This window comes from Palaemon carinicauda, chromosome 38, assembly GCF_036898095.1.
Source record: "Palaemon carinicauda isolate YSFRI2023 chromosome 38, ASM3689809v2, whole genome shotgun sequence".
NCBI lineage: Eukaryota > Metazoa > Arthropoda > Malacostraca > Decapoda > Palaemonidae > Palaemon > Palaemon carinicauda.
The window spans coordinates 26165343-26184125 of NC_090762.1; the positions used below are offsets into that span (position 1 = coordinate 26165343).

Consider the following 18783-nt stretch of genomic DNA (forward strand, 5'->3'; position numbering starts at 1 on the left):
AAAGCAACACAAAATCTCTCTCTCTCTCTCTCTCCAAGATGCCTGATAACTCAAAATCTCTCTCTCTCCAAGATGCCTGATAACTCAAAATCTCTCTCTCTCTCTCTCTCTCTCTCTCTCTCTCTCTCTCTCTCTCTCTCTCTCTCTCTCTCTCCAAGATGCCTGATAACTCAAAATCTCTCTCTCTCTCTCTCTCTCTCTCCAAGATGCCTGATAACTCAAAATCTCTCTCTCTCTCTCTCTCTCTCTCTCTCTCTCTCTCTCTCTCTCTCTCTCCAAGATGACAGATAACTCAAAATCTCTCTCTCTCTCTCTCTCTCTCTCTCTCTCTCTCCAAGAGGCCAGATAACTCAAAATTTCTCTCTCTCTCTCTCTCTCTCTCTCTCTCTCTCTCTCTCTCTCTCTCTCTCTCTCTCTCTCTCTCTCTCTCTCTAAATACATTTTTACGAGCCCAATAAGTAAAAGTTATAATGACCATTTAACATTGCTGAAATTAACTGCATTAAACTATAAAGTCGATTTAATCTATCTACTGAGATGAACCTTGTATAGAAAAGATGTCTCAGTACGATAGAAAATTCCAGAACATCAAAAGCACAGGAAAAAAAAAATATTGTTTTACGGAATCAGAGTAAATGTTTATTTCGTTTAAGCTGAACAAAGGCTCCGTTAATTGATTTTCAAATCATGTAATGAGGTTAGAAATAATTAGAAATCTTTAGGGGAAAGAAATATTCATCGTCATTTGATTAAAATAGGGCATTGGATATTCGATGCATTTCAAATACTTTGCAATATGCACCGAATGCTAACGCTGGGTTCATCATCATCTCCTCCCACGCCTATTGACGCAAAGGGGCTTCGGTTACATTTCGCCAGTCGTCTCTATCTTGAGCTTTAATTCAATACTTCTCCATTCATCAACTCCTACTTCGCATTTCAGAGCCCTCAGCCATGTAGATCTGGGTCTTCCAACTCTTCTAGAGCCTTGTGGAGCCCAGCTGAACGTTTGGAGAACTAATCTCTCTTGGGGAGTGCGAAGAGCATGACCAAACCATCTCCATCTAACCCTTATTATCATCTCATCGACATATGGCACTCGAGTAATTTCTCTTATATTTCTAATCTAGTCCTGCCATTTAACTCCCAATATCCTTCTGAGGGCTTTTTTCTCAAAGCTACTAAATCTATTGGAGATTGTTTCGATTGCCATACAGTGACACATGTCCATAGAGTAACACCAATCTCAATAAAAAGACTTATAGTCTGATTTTTATATGTAATTTCGGAAGATTTGATTTCCAGATTTTACTTAACCTAACCATTGTCTGATTTGCTTTTTCAATCTTTCACTAAACTTAAACTCCAAAGACCCTGTATTGGAGTAAAGACCCTGGGTTATTTCACCAAAATTCCCAAATTCAAAAGTTTATACCAATATAAATATCTTATCAGAAAACGAATTTTTTTAATCTCTCAAAGTTAAATCAACATTAAAAACGGGAATAAAATAATAAGAAAAGTAAAGAACTGTGCCCGATGACACCCGTCTGCAACAATAGTACTGGCCGTTTCCAGAGCTATGTAGAGAATTTGTTAATAAAACAGGATGTATAGCCTACATTTTGATGCTGTCACCTTTGCAAAGTAAAGAATTGTAGTAATATATATTTAAAATCTATAGGTCTTAAAATCATATACTTGTATTCAAAGTATTGATCTTACCAGAGTTAGTGATAAGCAAAGCAGGTAAATTAATTTCTTCGAAATTTTCCATTTTCTTACCTTGACGAAGGGTGACCGAAACACCAAACTACAGCTACCGGACCTTTAAAAATCTGTCTCTTACCATAATCTGAAAGGAAAGTCGACATTATAGAGTTAATAATTGAATTAACATGTGAATGGCAATTAGATCATGCATGAAAAGTAGTATTTGTAAATATAGTTAAGTTAATAAGTTGATTTACATCACATAACCCAATATTACCAAATAGGCCTAGTGCTAATAATCCAATATTCACACATACCTCCCACAAGACTCAGGTAAAGCCTTACGACAAACGGAATGCTGAATCGGTGCCCTACGACACAGAAGACCGACAGGTGATTCCACCTCCCGGTTGTTTTGCCATCATTAATTTGTCCCTCGCCATCTTGCCTCTGCTGGCCGTCAACGTCATTGGAGTTGTTCTCATCGCCATTATTCTGTGTAAGTTTTAATGTATAAATGCACCTTTGATATTTTTTTTAACTTTACAATTTGCATTTGTTTTAACAGAACAATTTTTATTTTTCTAAACTTAATTTGTATTTGTTTGAACAGAACAGTTTGCATTTGTTTTAACAGAACAATTTGTATTTTTCTAAACTTAATTTGTATTTGTTTGATCAGAACAGTTTATATTTTTTTTAACAGAAAAAAATTATTTGTTTGAACAGAAAAATTTTCAGAAGTTTAAGCAAAATATTTTTCACCTGTTTTAGCAGAAAATGAACTCTCGTGCATTTAACCCGAACAATTTGCCTTTGCCTCTTACAGACCACATAAGCAACAAGTCTTACGACGAACCAGACGTCCACTACCTCCAGGCCTCGGTACCATACGGCGGCAGTGCTTACTCCTATCCTTATTACAATAATTACCAATCCGATTCAACCCACTCCAGTTACGACACAGAAAGTGATTACTATTCTTACGCCGAAGACTACAAACCCGCTTCTAGCTCCTACGCCAAGAAGAAAGCGCCTAAAATCGACAAGGATTCTACAACTACATACGATCGAGAGACTTTAGATTATTTGGCGGGCATCATGGAAAAGGTCCTTCTCAAATATGAAGATTCTGGTTCATAACAGATTCTATCTAATTGTCAGTTACGGGTTGCTTAATGAGTTGCTGTTGCTGTAAATTGCTTGTTCCATGTGGGCAAGCACGGGCTCTTGCAATTCTGGAGCTCGTGGTGCAAATCATGTCCTGTGCAAGGCACAAAACCAGCTAAATCTACATGAATGTACAGAATGTAATATTTTCAGCCTGCCGATTGCACCACATCTTGTGAATAATATATTATTTATTTATCCTCATTTAGATGTAGTCATATTTATTGTTATTTCTTGTTCTTGCTATTTTTTTCCCGTTTTTACTATTTTTTATTTATTCTATGAACGATCTTGCATTATTTTTCTTTCCAACCAGAGCAATTTCTAGCCGATGTTTATTTACAGAGGCAAGACCTCTACTTTAAATCAAATTGACCTGAGCTGCTCACCATGAACGACAATAATTCATGCCATAGAAATAGTTTATATTTGAAGGGAACTATACCATAGTAAATCAACTTCAAGTGAAGTTTAGATTATCTTAAAACCGTTGTTTTTCGAAAACCTGCTTTTCATTTTCCTGAACCAAATTTCCCGGTTGCTGTGATTATGATCAATAGTCTATGTCTATCATAAGTCTTCTTTTTCTAATAACAATAATGATAATGTAAGAGAGATTATTTCACCAAACGTTCAGCTGGGCTCCACAAGGCACTAGAAGAGTTGGAAGACTCAGGCCTACATGGCTGAGGACTATGAAACGCGAAGTAGGGGATGATGAATGGAGAAGTATTGAATTAAAAGCTCAAGATAGAGTCGACTGGCGAAATCTAACCGAGGCCCTTTGCGTCAATTGGCGTAGGAGGAGATGATGATCATAAGTCTAGGATTTGTCTTTCAATATTTTTTTTATTAATTACTTATATGTAGTTTATTTGCTATATTTCCCTTCCTCATTGAGAGTTGTAGCTTAGATAATAATAATAATGATAATAATAGTATCATCATCATCATCTCTGGACAGTCACTGATAAGCAAATAATTCGACATGAATATATTATTTTAAATAGCTTCAATAATTGTAGGAATTTATCGGTGAACAAGTTTTGCCTCCCTCTGTCTCTTCCAAGAGAGGAAGGTTGGCCAGGGCACCAGCCACCCGTTGAGATACTACCGCTAGAGAATTATGGGGTCCTTTGACTGACTAGACAGTACTACATTGGATACTTCTCTCTGACTACGGTTCATTTTACCTTTGTCTACACATGCACCGGATAGTCTGGCCTATTCTTTACATATTCTCCTCTGTCATCATACACCTGACAACACAGATTGCCAAACAATTCTTCTTCACCTTAGTGATTAATTACTGCACTGTAATTGTTCAGTGGCTACTTTCCTCTTGGTAAGGGTAGAAGAGATTCTTTAGCTATGGTAACCAGCTCTTCTAGGAGAAGGACAATCCAAAATCAAACCATTGTTCTCTAGTCTCAGGTAGTGCCATAGCCTTTGTACCATGGTCTTCCACTATCTTGGATTAGAGTTCCCTTGCTTGAAGGTACACTCAGGCACATTATTATTATTATTATTATTATTATTATTATTATTATTATTATTATTATTATTATTATTATTATTATTATTAGCCAAGCTACAACCTTAGTTGGAAAAGCAAGATGCTATAAGCCCAAGGGCTCCAACAGGGAAAAATAGCCCGGTGAGGAAAGGAAATAAGGAAATAAATAAATGATGAGAATAAATTAACAATAAATCATTCTACAAAATATATATGTCATATATAAACTATAAAAAGACTTATGTCAGTCTGTTCAACATGAAAACATTTGCTGCAACTTTGAACTTTTGAAGTTCTGCTGATTCTACTACCCGATTAGGAAGATCATTCCAGAACTTGGTCACTGCTGGAATAAAACTTCTAGAATACTGTGCAGTATTGAGCCTTATGATGGAGAAAGCTTGGCTATTAGAATTAGCTGCCTGCCTAGTATTACGAGCAGGATAGAATTGTCCAAGGAGATCTGAATGTAAAGGATGGTCACCGTTATGAAGAGTCTTATGCCACATGCTTAAGATTCTATCTTCTTTCTCTTCCTCTTGTTTTATTAAAGTTTTATTATAGTTTATATCCGAAATATTTATTTTAGTGTTGTTACTGTTCTTAAAATGTTTTATTTTTCCTTATTTCCTCTCCTCACTGAACAATTTTCCCTGTTGGAACCCCTGGGCTTATAGCATCCCGCTTTTTCCAACTAATAATAATAATAATAATAATAATAATAATAATAATAATAATAATAATAATAATAATAATAATAATAATAATAATACAGCAAGTATTTTAAAATCAAGATTGCATCATAATTACAGTTCTTATCCCGTAAATTTGATAGATCATGACATAGCATAATCTTATCGTGTTTTGTCTTCTGTCGTACACTGTTTATAAAAAAACACACAGAATTGTTTGATAGCTTGATATTAGTTTGAAATTACTTTTATTCATTTAGTATTCCATAACTCCTTGCATCATACCCCACTCCCATTATGTTCCCAATAGCGTTTGTATTGGCTAAAGTCATTACAGCAAAATTATATATATTCCTGATAATGGTTCTGAGCTAATATGAATAGCCTACCATTTTCTTCCTAGTTCCTGGTTCCTTATTGCTCACTCTCCAAAATAAGATTGCGGACACTCTATCACTTTATAGATAGGTGCAAAGCTTCTAAGCTTATTCTTATTATTGTTATTAAGTTTATATCATCTGTGCCTTAAATAAATTAATATAGTCATGAGATTCTCAATCTTTACTTTTATCCTATTCTACCTTGAAATTAGATAGGATAACACCTTGCTATCATCACTCTTGGCAACCTATTGTGGTCAATTTGGACCTCTTAAATTCTTCTTTCATAATCATAATCATGATAATAACAACCTTTCAATCCATATGATGAATGAAAATGTTTGTAATTGCATAAGGCTTTATTTAGTATTGTCTCTTATCTAAAAATGCAATGAAATTTGAATAAAGTGAAATACACATGTTTAAAAATATTCAAGTATTATTTAAATACTATTTTATAAGTTATGTTTTCTATTAAATATATATTAATAATCAAAATGTACTGCTGAGTGAAGTAAATATTATGTAAGAATGAGAACCTCTTCTATTGTTTACATTCATCAGCTGTTACAAGACAGTCCGAACTCAAGTCGGTGAACGTAGGGCTACTCTAAGATCTCAAGACCGCCTTGGACCAAGATAGTAATTATGATAACGACTCCTTACCCGAACGATTTGTGATAAAAAAAGGTAATACACGTGATCATAGATAGCATGACTTAGTCTTTGGAAAAATGCGTTACTCGTAAGTTACTTTAATTTAGGGATTTTGATCCGGACCTCAATGCTTGACCTGAAGTTTATCTACAGCCATAGGATAGCATATTCTCTTACAGATGACTACGGGGTAAAGTTTTAGATAGAGGAACCAGCCCAAAATGACATGATAATATGGTTTTCTAGGTGATTTGATGTGTTTTGCACGAATATCACCTTCATTTTCCTCGGAAATGAACGGTTTTAGACTTAACTCTATAACAAACATTACCTAACCTAACCTAATACAACCACCTAACCTAATCTAGGGCCCTGTACCCCTACCTAGGCCTAGCGGAGGGGGGCTCGACCCCCCCTTAAGGCCACAGTGATTTTCGGGGCACTACTGAACCTAAGACAGGAAAATAACACCAAATTCTAGTTACAACCTAAACCTAAGTTTATATTTACCTTAAAAAGAAGCTCCTGGTTGGTCGATATCACTGTCCAGAGATGAATTATCGGTTTCGTCCCGTGGTCGTTGTCGGTCACTATGGGGTACATATAATTTCCCAGCTTCAATAAAAAAGTTATGGTGCAACTGACCCTGTTCTTTATTGAAATTGTCTATAAACAAATATCTCGCTAAATATTGTTCGAGATATTGTTTTCTGTTACCAGGGTGTCTCGACCACTCTTTTATATCACACCAAAGGCGTTCAATGTTTTGCGTGTGCACACCATTATCATGTCTGTCGACAAATTGTTCGCTGTGATTGATCACTTTGTGCGTATATCCTTCTTCAGCAAATGTGCGAAACGCTGCCCACCCATCACTAATCACAGCAGAACCAGGTAAAATAAATTGTTTGATAAGTGGAATAAGCGTCCCTGCACTTCTATCTTGGCCTTCTTTGTTAAGAGGAATGGTAATAGTGTTATTAACTTGACCTAGCAGACAAATTGAAGATTTTTGGGTGTATGTTTGATAGCGGCCATCTGTATGCATTAATATGACTTAGAATAAGGGGGTCGCAGGGGGCATCCCCCCCCCCCCCCGTTAGGTAAGTAGATAAAGACACGGCTTGTAGGATAGGTTAAGGGGAAAGTTTAGGTTAGTAGATGTCAACTTTCAATGAAAGCACGAGGAACTGGCCGCTGATGTACAAAGGCACCTAGTTCGGTATTAATATAGTTCCGGTTTAGATAACATTTTCTTATTCAATAATAAACTATTTCCTGTAATAAAACTGTTTTCTTCGAAAATGTAATTCACTTTTGCAGCAAAGAAATCTGTCAACAACTGGGTTATCTGCTATTTTATAACATTGGTTATTTACTTCCAAAACGTCTTAAGGTGATACTGTCTTACAATGAAGTTTTATTATACTTATGGATGGAATAAGCTTTTCTACTAAAATAAACATGTTCCCTATAGAAAAATGTCTGTTTTCTTTGAAAAGGACAATTAAATAATTGTCCTTTTTGAAGAAAACAGCAAATAGAGACTTAACTATCTAAGAAATGATAATCAATGGGGTTAGCGTGCACAGCTCAGCATGTACCCCTTGTCAGTGCACAGGAGCTTGATGTTTTTCTTTTTCCGCGAGTGAAGCGAGCACATGTCGAAGCAAAAACCATTAGATTTCTGAAAAATGTCCCCATTCTTGGAAGGTCTAATGGATTTTTGGTTTATTTACTATTGAAATGAAGGTTGAATTCAGTGAAGGTTTATTATTTACTAAATGAAAAAAAAATATTTTTTCTGTTTAAAATATTGCTCCATCCATAACTATAATTTTAACAATTTTTCATTAAATACACAAACCATGTAATTTTTCATCAAAGAAAATTTTGTGTCAGTCAGAAATCATATCACAAATGGTTAGTAAAATGCCAATTTCATCAGTAATAGTGGTAACATTACTTTAAATACTTAGGGATATATAAGAAAGTGTAGCAAAGATAATTACGTGGATATGCCCTAATATAATCTTGGTTATGCTAACTTTCCTATTTTCTGGGCACTCGTAAGCTGTGCCTGTTGTACTACAACACCCTTGTCCATCTTTCTTCAAAACCTGTACACAAAAACACCACCTAACCTAATCTTCCCCTCCTAACCTGATCTATAAACCGTGTCTTTACTTACTTACCAAAGGGGGGGCGTGTTACCCCCCTTAAACTGCCATTTGTTCCGTAACTGGATTACAAACCACGCTATTTCATAGGGGTAATACTTTCGGTGTAGCTTAAATGACGAGCCATTAATTTTTAACTAGGGTTTACTACCCACACCGTTAGTTAGTGGGGGTAGGGGAGGGTAGCTTGCTACCCCCCCCCTCTCACACACCTGTGCTTGAGCTCACTTTGCTCTCGGCTCGGATGGTGGTCGGACGTGTCCGCTCTCCTCCTCACCGTCCTTTGGCAGCCATCTTTTGTCTTTTCTTTTTCTAGTTCTGTATATGTGAAGTTGGCCTCTGCGATCATGCGCACCTGGCCTGGGTTTCCCGACCGCCCCTGTGGAACATTCATGTTGGGGGTCGAGACTGATAATCACGCCCCTTGTCCTTCTTGTAGGGGCCAACGGTGTGATAGCAATAACAGGTGTAGGAAGTGGTCTACCTCCCAGTGAGAGAGGTTTTCGCGACGATGGAAGAAGAAGTCCATACGGGATATTTCTCCTTCAAAGGTTGCTTCGAAAGGAGAAAAACCCAAGGCCTCTTCTCCCATTGCCCAAACCTCCTCCGAATTTCCCACTCGGTCGGTCTCTTTTTAGAGACCGTCGAGTGGTAGCATAGACCGATGTATAGTTTACTAACCTCGGGACTCGAGAGATGACGTTACTTCCCCTAGCGAAGCAGCTCCACCTCTACCCCTGGGGGAGGATATGTCATTAATCTCCCTTTTCCAGCTTTGGTCCTCCTTAGGGCTTATGGGTTCGCCCCCCAAGAAGGTTTTGCTTAACTACATCCGATTTGGTGCCGCTGTCAAGCAATCGTCGTCACCGTCAGAGGTTGATCCTCTGTCTCTTGTCAACGTTGTGGTGTCAGAGGTATCCAATGCGGTATCACCCATCACCTCTGCCTCTCCAAACTCTACAGTAGCTGACGGCTTAGTTTCTTCCGTTCCTGTTCAACCTACGAGGGAGAAAATAAGTCCATCGTCAGTCTCTCCTGCTTGTGTTTCTTTCTCTCGGGGGAGTTCACTTACAGAGACTCCTCTTCGGAGGACTGCAGAAGGTCAGCTTGCTGATCTAACGACCCCAAGAGGGCGCATTCATCGGAAGGTGAGCCATAGAGGCCTTTCTTCACCTGCGGTGAGGAGGCGCCTCTTTGGTTCAACATCTTCGATGCAGTCCACCGCATAGGAGCCTCAAGACCAATCATCCATCACTGCTCTTGCATTGGTACTGGACCTTTCTGCAGATCGTTCGCGATCTCCTTCGGTGGAAAGTCGTCCTTTTAAAGGACACGTCGACCTTCCATCTGACAGACCTGCTGTCACTGTTTCTATATGGGCCTAACAAGGCTCCACCAAAGCAGGTTATTACGCGCCAACCACATACGCGCTACCCGCCAATGAAACCTGACGACTGCTCCTTAGTAGCTCGTCAGGCCCCATCACTAAACCCTAACACATGGCAGCAAGGGCGTATGCGCCAACATGCGCATACGCTCCAACAGGAGCATAGCTCCATCACGCGCTATGCGCGCCCTTATGCACATATGCACCCATGTTCTCCTGCGTGCCCTGCACTTACGCGCCAACATTCTCTTACTCGCCCAGCTGTGCGCAAACACTCATCTGCGCGCCATCAACCTCCTGTGCAATGGCGCTCTCCTGCGCGCCAGTGCTCTCCCACGTGCCATCAGTCTCCTGTCTGCGTGCATACGCACCCAACATGCACCCCTCCTGCGCATCATCATATGCGCCAGGAAAAACCTGCGCATCATCATATGCGCCAGGAAAAACCTGCGCGCCAATGATCTACTGAAAGTAGAAATTCTGGGAAGTCAGCAATGCTGGCTTCTCCCACGCACCAACTAGTACCATTGCGCCAGCGCTCACCTGCGTGACAGCCTTCTTCCGCGCGGATACGTGCGCGCGCCGTGCGCACACTCGCCCATCCTCTCCAAAGGATGCGCGCCAACATCATCTCGCGCTCCCGTGCACCCCACATGATTCAACGCGCCAACCAGTACCGTTGCGCCAGCGCTCACCTGCGCGACAGCCTTCTTGCGCGCGGATACGTGCGCGCGCACACTCGCCCATCCTCTCCAAAGAATGCGCGCCAACATTCTCTCGCGCTCCCGTGCGCCCCACATGATTCAACTGCGCGTCCGCGCGCTAGGGATCTTTCTCCTGCGCGCGCGCCCTACGACTGGTATAGATGCTCGCAAACTCTCTCCTGCACGCCCGCGCACTCAACGTGATAATCCTGCGCGCCCGCGCGAATACTCTCCCGCACGTGCGCGCACGGCAACAGTCTCCCGCGTGCGAGCCCCGATATTCTCCCTTGCAGGAGCGCCATTATTCTCCCTCCCGCGAGCGTCAATATCCTCCTGCGCGCGACACTACTGAACTATGCACGGCATGGTCGCCATTGCCTCATTCCCCTCCCCGCAAGCGCATACCACTGCACATTGTGGGAAAAGGGAAACATCCAGAGGGGTCCAGGATCCTAAAGCCACCACAGGCAAACCCACCAATGATGGGGAACCTCCCAGAGATCCTTCAATCCCTGTCCCTTCAAAGGGTATGTCTGACAGCGCATCTGTCAGCCAACAGCCCTGGTTCGGTGCACTGATCAGAGCCGTAATGCGGGCTTTCAAGCCTGTCTTCTCTGAATTGGGACACAGAACCATGGCTTCTTTTACCTCTTTGAAGAGAAAAAGAGGAGTTCCAGACGCAGTTACTTCCCCAAGGGCAAAACTGACTCCACGCAGACCTTCGAGGCAGGTTCCTTCTTTTGCTTAGACTGCCTCTCCCCTTTCGGATGAAGATTTCCCGTCCCCAAGGGAATCACGCGAAGAGAGACTCCCCCATCGCACCAATGGGGAAACCTCTCCTCGCGCCGAGGGGTTTAGGAAAAATACAAATTATCTACGAATTTGTCATGTTTGACTGGCCCTTATTCTTTTCTTCATCATCCCCTCTCTTGGGGAAAGCAGCATCATGGGTTCTCTGCGTAGCTGACCTCAAACCACTGCAGGTAAACCATGCTCCCTTGTGTTCCTAGTATTAAGATTAATACTGTTACGTCCCCATACCCTGACGAGGTGGTATTGGGAAAGTCCTAGTCTACAAGTTTCCATCTAAAGAACTTATGAACAACTTTCTAGGACAAGTCACACTTCTTCATACCTTCACACACAGCTTGCGTAGGCCGCAGACCTTGCGTAGCAAGGTTCTAGCGAGGTGCAGAGACTCCTTATTTCTTGGGTGCTTACACACTCAAATGAGGAGTCCCCCTGCAAAGATAAAAGCCAGACTGGCTGGGACGTCCACCCTTCTTAATGGGTGAGTCACCCCTATTAAATAGCATGGTTTGTATTCCAGTTACGGAACAAATGACAAATTCGTAGATAATTTGTATTTTTCCTAACTATACAAACCTTAGCTATTTAACCAAACTTCCCTGCCAGCCCTATCCCCCTTGAAGTCCTACCTCCAAGCAAAGTGAGCTCAAACACAGGTGTGTGAGAGGGGGCGGGTAGCAAGATACCCCCCCCTACCCCCGCTAACTAGCGGTGTGGGTAGTAAAGCCTCGTTAAAAATTAATGGCTCGTCATTTCAGCTACGCCGAAAGTAATACCCCTATTAAATAGCTAAAGTTTGTATAGTTAGGAAAAATACAAATCATCTACGAATTTGTCATATTCTTGATTAACTCTGTGTTTGCTTTGCAACCCTCTCCACTCCTAGCAAGGTAACACGATCATATTTCGTAATTAATTTACAATTAATAAGAAATTTTGCACTTGTCCCAATGAACTACATTCACCCCATAATCTATGTTAATAGAAACAAATATAGTTATACTTACATTATTCAATGTCACTGAAGTTGAAAACTTCAGGTAGTGTCTTCTTTCTAAGGGACACTTTTTTTTTTTGTGGCGGCTGAAACAGATATTGAGCGGGTAAACATGCTTGACTAATTTCAGAAATGCGTTTAGTTTACACCCAGTATCCTTTCAATTTTTTTTCTTTTTGGGGGCGGGGGGGTGGAGGGGGGGAGACACCGCAAACGTAATATTTGTCTCTGGACATGGCTGATAACTGGCAGAGATTGACTTATCATCCGAGACTGAATTTGAACTGAAGCTTTGGCTGATTAAAGGTTTTTAAAGTTGGGGTCCTTATTAATTTGGAAGTTTTCTTTTGAGCTTATCTTGAAAATTTGTTATATTTTTTTCTTCCAGTAATACTTTTTCATTTAGAAACTACTTTTGACTTTTTTATTTTCTTTCTTATGCCAGATTATTTTATTTAATAGATTAATCTCTCTATTCATGGTATATTTATTATTCAGTACCTTTGTTGATATAAAGGCTAGTCTTGTAACATTTACTGTATATCCTTGCCTTATTTTCAGGAGTTTTGAGGTGCCCAATGTACACAACATAAGGAATATAGGTGACATCATTGCTCCACACAATAAAAAATACTTCGAGGGAGGGGACGAAAGGGAAGACAAATCTCCATTACATAATACAGAGGTATTGGATATTTTTGCCGTAACATTGATTTATTCCTACGCGTATACAAACTTCTGAGTCATTTGATGGGGTTACTTCTGGTTTTGATTCTTACAGCCAGATGGAAAAAAGGAGGAATCGGTAGTTCACTCAGGAAGTGTCTCTCTCGAGCCCATGATATACATGGGCTTGCTGCAACCCTAGCATTCCATAAAAACCGCTCGGTAGCTCAAGTTTTAAAAGCAGGAGTCTGGAAAAGACAAACCACTTTTACAAACCAATACCTTAAAGATTGTAAACATAGGTCCTTGGACACCTTTTCTATTGGACCCATATTTTCTGCATAACAAAGTCTAATTTAAGCTCTCATGGGAGAAGTAACTGCTTCTATTGCAGGGTAGAAGAGAGACTTTAGCTATGGTAAGCAGCTATTTTAAGAGAAGGACACTCCAAAATCAAACCATTGTTCTCTAGTCTTGGGTAGTGCCGTAGCCTCTGTACCATGGTCTTTCACTGTCTTGGGTTGGAGTTCTCTTGCTTGAGGGTACACTCAGGCACGCTATTCTATCTGATTTCTCTTCTTCTTGTTTTGTTAAAGTTTTTATAGTTTATATAGGAAATATTTATTTTCATGTTGTTACTCTTCTTAAAATATTCTATTTTTCCTTGTTTCCTTTCCTCACTGGGTTATTTTCCCTGTTGGAACCCCTTGGCTTATATCATTCTGCTTTTCCAACTAGGGTTGTAGCTTAGAAAATAATAATACAGTAATCAGTTACTCCCTGGACTATAAGGGTGTTTATGAGCATAAAGGCGAATAGCAATTTTGATTGAATTTAAAGCCCTGACTTGAAATCTCCGTAATATAGGTAAGATTCCTTGGTGTTAGTTGACTAATATATACTGTAATGATTTATTGCATATATTAATATTACAAGTCACCTGATGTGCATATCACTCTTTGGAAGAAAAAAGAAGGCCCTGCCTCATACAAGCCAGCTGCACTGTTCACTGTTCACTTTGACCCCTTACTATTACTGTAGTAAGTGTATCTTGAGGTAAAGGCAGACCTAATACCCCACAGACTTTCTCCCTCCTAAGAAAGGGTCCCCATCAAATTACTCGGAAGTTTGTATCCGTGTAGGAATACAGTAAACTACAAATTTAATTCGACTTGTATTTTCCATAGCTACACAAACCTTAGTCATTTACCAAAGTCATTAACCAGAAGAGTGATGTGAATAGACGCTCGAGATGAGTGTATGCCGTCATGCGCACTGGCTGCTCAGCAGCGTGGCATGACGCAATCTACCAGTTCTTTTTTTTTTTCTGGCTGTAAGTAACGAAACCAGAAGTAACCCCATTAAATGACTCTGGTTTGTTTATGAAAAAATGCAAATTGTATTGAATTTGAAGTGTTTTTTTTATTTTGGAAAATGTAATAGGTTAATGTTAATTTTTATGAATAGAACTTACCTGGCAGTTATATATACATTCAAAGCTATGTATATATAACTGCCAGGTAAGTATTCATAAAACTTTGTTTTATCATAAAAACTCCATTTTTATGAATAGAACTTACCTGGCAGTTATATATACATAGCTTTGAATGTATATATAACTGCCAGGTAAGTATTCATAAAACTTTGTTTTATCATAAAAACTCCATTTTTTTATTCATCATTGTGTAGAGTAATTTCAGGATTTTGCATGTTTTAAGATTATATGTCTTGGTTTTATAGATGAGGCCATATGGAGCATTGAGTCGCCTTCACGTTTTATCAAGAATATTAATCCATCCACGAATATCTCTAAAGAATGCTGCTGGCCTCTATCTGCCAATTCGACTTGAATCAGGTAAATAAGTGGATACATTTGCTTATTAGTTATATCAGTCATTGTCCTGGTTATACTATGATTTATAGTTTTAGTGATTGGGATAATAATTATAATGATGTTTTAGTTGTTGAACACACAATATTTTAAAAGTTTTGTTATGCATTTTTGCTTCTAAATTAACTCTTTTACCCCCAGGCTCTTTGGAAATTTCCAACCCTTAACCCCCAAGGGGTTATTTTTTCCCCATCACATTTTGCAGTATATTATTTTTGAATTGCTCTAACAGCCTTAATTTTCGTCATAGAGAGGTCAGGTTGGTCTCATTCTCTTGGAAAATACCTGAATTTTTCAAAAAATTATCAAAAATATGAAAAAAAAATTTTTATAGCATTTTTTTGCAAGGACATACCGGTACGTCCATGGGGGTAAAGGGATGAGTTTTGTGAAACGTACCAGTACGTCCTTTGGGGGTAAAAGGGTTAACTTGCCATTCTTTAGTCTATTATTGTATTACAGTATTTCAGCACAGTATTTAACTATGTTTTAATGTGAAATACCTGTATGTTTAAATATCCAGAAATATCACTGTATATGTTTAACAATAACAACAAGAACATATTTTGAAGAGGCAGGAAGTGTAAAGAACTGGAATTAGATAATTAAATTTAATATCAACTTTCCTAAGGCAATAAGTACTGTATATAAATTAAAAGCATATCGATTGTATTGATACATTGTTATTAAACTGGACAGTGTACTATGCATAGATATTAATTGAAGAAGATTCCTTGGACTATTTCTAGGATTGTCGAAGGTCACCATCGGAGGGCTCTCAAAAGAACTCAAGGATCCAAAAAATCCAGAACTCGTTCCAGTTGGTTACTGTAAGTTGAGAAAATTTTCTTCATGCATGCTATTCATGGTTTAGTTTCAGGATTGGAAGATGTAAAGCATTTCAAATTATGGGAATTGACATGAAATAAATCTCTACTGTATATTGTATTGTAATTTATGCTTGAAGTTCATTACTGTAGTAGATATTCTACTACTGAAGATAGCTATCTATTTAGGGTTCAGTATGGGATGGTTAAGTATCAGAAATTTTACATGAAAGTGAAAATGTGTCGGATAATATCTAGTTTGTATAATTTTCGAACTATTCAAAGCTCCACTTCACTTTGTCAGTACAGTGCTGTAACTCTTTTATACTTCTTTAAATTACTGTCACTAAAGTATACAGTACAGTAAATACATTTTAAGGTATGGTGGACAAGTAGATTTGACCTCAGCACTTTTTCTATTAATCTAACCAAACTGCCATGCCTTATATCCATTATGTTTATGTATACCTCTCCATATATAGTAGTTAATGTCAAGTTTACTGTTTTGTGTAAGGAAATATGTTAGAAATATCTTTTTCTTTTCAGTGCACAGTGACCTCCCCCAATCTGTTTTGCAACACTTGCGATGGCTGCTGCAGAAAGATCAACTTGGCCAGGACGTTTTTCTTATAGGACCTCCTGGACCTCAGAAAAGGTCATTGGCTTTAGCGTATTTACAGCTTACAAAGAGGGAAGCAGAGTTTGTTACCCTCACAAGAGACACAACAGACACAGACCTCAAGCAACGAAGAGAGATCAGGGGTGGTACTTCCTTTTATCATGACCAGGTAATTTAAGGTTTCTGGACCAGAGTCAAGTATCCAAGAAATTATTCATTCATGTTAGAGTTCTATTGATTCTTTGAAACTTTTTTCATTTTTGTTTATTAATGTTCAAAATTTGTATTGCATTTTAATTTGAGCTTTTGATTTCAGAGCGCTGTAAGAGCTGCGGTGGAAGGTCGTATTTTGATATTAGAAGGCATAGAAAAAGCAGAACGAAACGTGTTACCTGTCATGAATAATCTTCTGGAAAACAGAGAAATGCAGCTTGAAGATGGAAGATTTTTAATTGCTAGTCATAGATATGATAAACTACTACAGGTTTGTGTTTAACTATGGAAGATTTGACTATATTCTTATACAGAATTATTTTTCTCCCAAGATTTGATAAATGTTAGACCTCTTGGAGCTGCTTTGTTTATATATTGTTAGAATTCAATAATTCAAAGTTGTTGGTGTCACTGAATCTCTTATCGCAAGGGAGTCAAAGATAACAACAATATTAGCAGAATAAACACTCTGTAATAATACAGGATGAGCCAGGGGTATCCATTGATGTGAAGGTTAATACAGTAATTTGTTAATGTGTTGATATTGGAATGATAATACCAATAGGATTCTCTTGGGTCTACTTCAAACTCATTGAATTTGAATGGCACTTTTTAGAAGGCACCGTAAGGGATTCTATGTGGCCTTTTGAGCTGCAACTGGCTTGGCTCTACTAAGATTAATGGCTATATTTTGATCTGTGAAATCTTGCTTAGAATCTTCATCTTCAGTTTTATCCTTTACATTCTTTGTATTCTTTCATCTGAATCTATATTTTTAATCTTTTCAATAGGAGCATTCCCCCGAAGAGTTGGAGAGGATGCGACTTGTACGAGTTGATGAAAATTTCCGGGTCATCGCATTGGGATTACCTTCCCCTCCGTATCAAGGCCATCCGCTTGATCCCCCGCTGCGGTCAAGATTTCAAGCGAGGGATGTATCTAGTCTTCCTTACAAGGTAAGATGCTACACTTTTGCTTTGTGAGTTTGTGGACCCCAATTTTTTTGGGCCACTACATTTTGTAGGGATGATGTGTATTGTAATTAATATTTTTTATGTTTTGTAGTGGAGCAGGATGCATTGTAAGGATATTCTCTTTAAAGTAGTTCAACTTGATTGACCGAGTCACTTATCCAGATTCACACAGCACTGTATTAGTTTGAAGGATATCTTTTCCTTGAATGAGATTGTATTGACATATTATGAGAAAGAATTGAGAACAATTATAGTAGGTATAAAAGCAGTATTATTATTATTATTTCTTGCTAAGCTACAGTCGTAGTTGGAAAAGCATCATGCTGTAAGCCCAAGGGCTCCAACAGGGAAAATAGCCCAGTGAGGAAAGGAAACAAAGAAATAAATAAACTTCAAAGGAAGTAATTAACAATTGAAATAAAATAATTTAAGAACAATGCATACATACATACATATACCAAAGGCACTTTCCCCAATTTTGGGGGGTAGCCGACATCAACAAGAAACAAAACAAAAAAGGGGACCTCTACTCTCTACGTTCCTCCAGCCTAACCAGGGACTCAGCCGAGTTCAGCTGGTACTGCTAGGGTGCCACAGCCCAACCTCCCACATTTCCACCACAGATGAAGCTTCATACTGCTGAGTCCCCTACTGCTGCTACCTCCGCGGTCATCTAAGGCACCGGAGGAAGCAGCAGGGCCTACCGGAACTGCGTCACTTAAGAACAATAACAACATTAAAATAAATCTTTCATATATAAATATGAAAACTTTAAAAAACAAGAGGAAGAGAAATAAGACAGAATAGTGTGCCCGAGTGTACCCCTAAGCAAGAGAACTCTTAACGCAAGACAGTGGAATACCATGGTACAGAGGCTATGACACTACCCAAGACTATAGAACAATGGCTTGATTTTGGAGTGTCTTCCGAGAAGAGCTGCTTACCATAGATAATCTTCTACCCTTACTAAGAGGGAAGTAGGCACTGAACAATTAGTGTGTAGAAGTTAACCCTTTGGATGAAGAAGAAGAATTGTTTGGTAATATCAGTGTTGTCAGGTGTTTGAGGACATTGGAGACTATGTAAAGAATAAGACAGACTATACGGTGTTTGTGTAGGCAAAAGGAAAATGAGCCGTAACCAGAGAGAAGAATCTACTGTAATTTAGTACTGTCTGGCCAGTTAAAAAACCTATAACTCTCTAACGGTAGTAGATTTTAAAATGATTGTATGAAAACTGTAAGAAGCTCCAGAGAATCAAGGAAAGAAGGGATAGATGTAGATGTGGACCAGATGGGAGTTATAGCAGAAAGGGAAAGATTGATGTAGAAATTGCAAATTTTAAAGTAAATAGTATTTTTCCTAACCATGCAAACCTTATACTTTT

General features: G+C 38.9%; 1 protein-coding gene across 2 annotated transcripts in view; it reads left to right on the plus strand.

The window, feature by feature from the left end:
• Nucleotides 1–6125: 6125 nt before the first annotated feature.
• c12.2 (von Willebrand factor A domain-containing protein c12.2) overlaps nt 6126–18783 on the plus strand; it is a 248503-nt gene continuing 235845 nt past the window's right edge. Inside the window, exons 1-7 of one of the 2 annotated variants that reach the window (XM_068361985.1) lie at nt 6126–6216; nt 12768–12891; nt 14613–14727; nt 15513–15593; nt 16137–16378; nt 16526–16693; nt 17214–17378. In XM_068361985.1, the coding sequence (XP_068218086.1) occupies nt 6206–6216; nt 12768–12891; nt 14613–14727; nt 15513–15593; nt 16137–16378; nt 16526–16693; nt 17214–17378 (906 nt within the window). In that variant the 5' untranslated portion in view covers nt 6126–6205. The remainder of the gene's footprint in view (nt 6217–12767; nt 12892–14612; nt 14728–15512; nt 15594–16136; nt 16379–16525; nt 16694–17213; nt 17379–18783) is intronic. The other variant, XM_068361986.1, reaches the window with a different exon arrangement.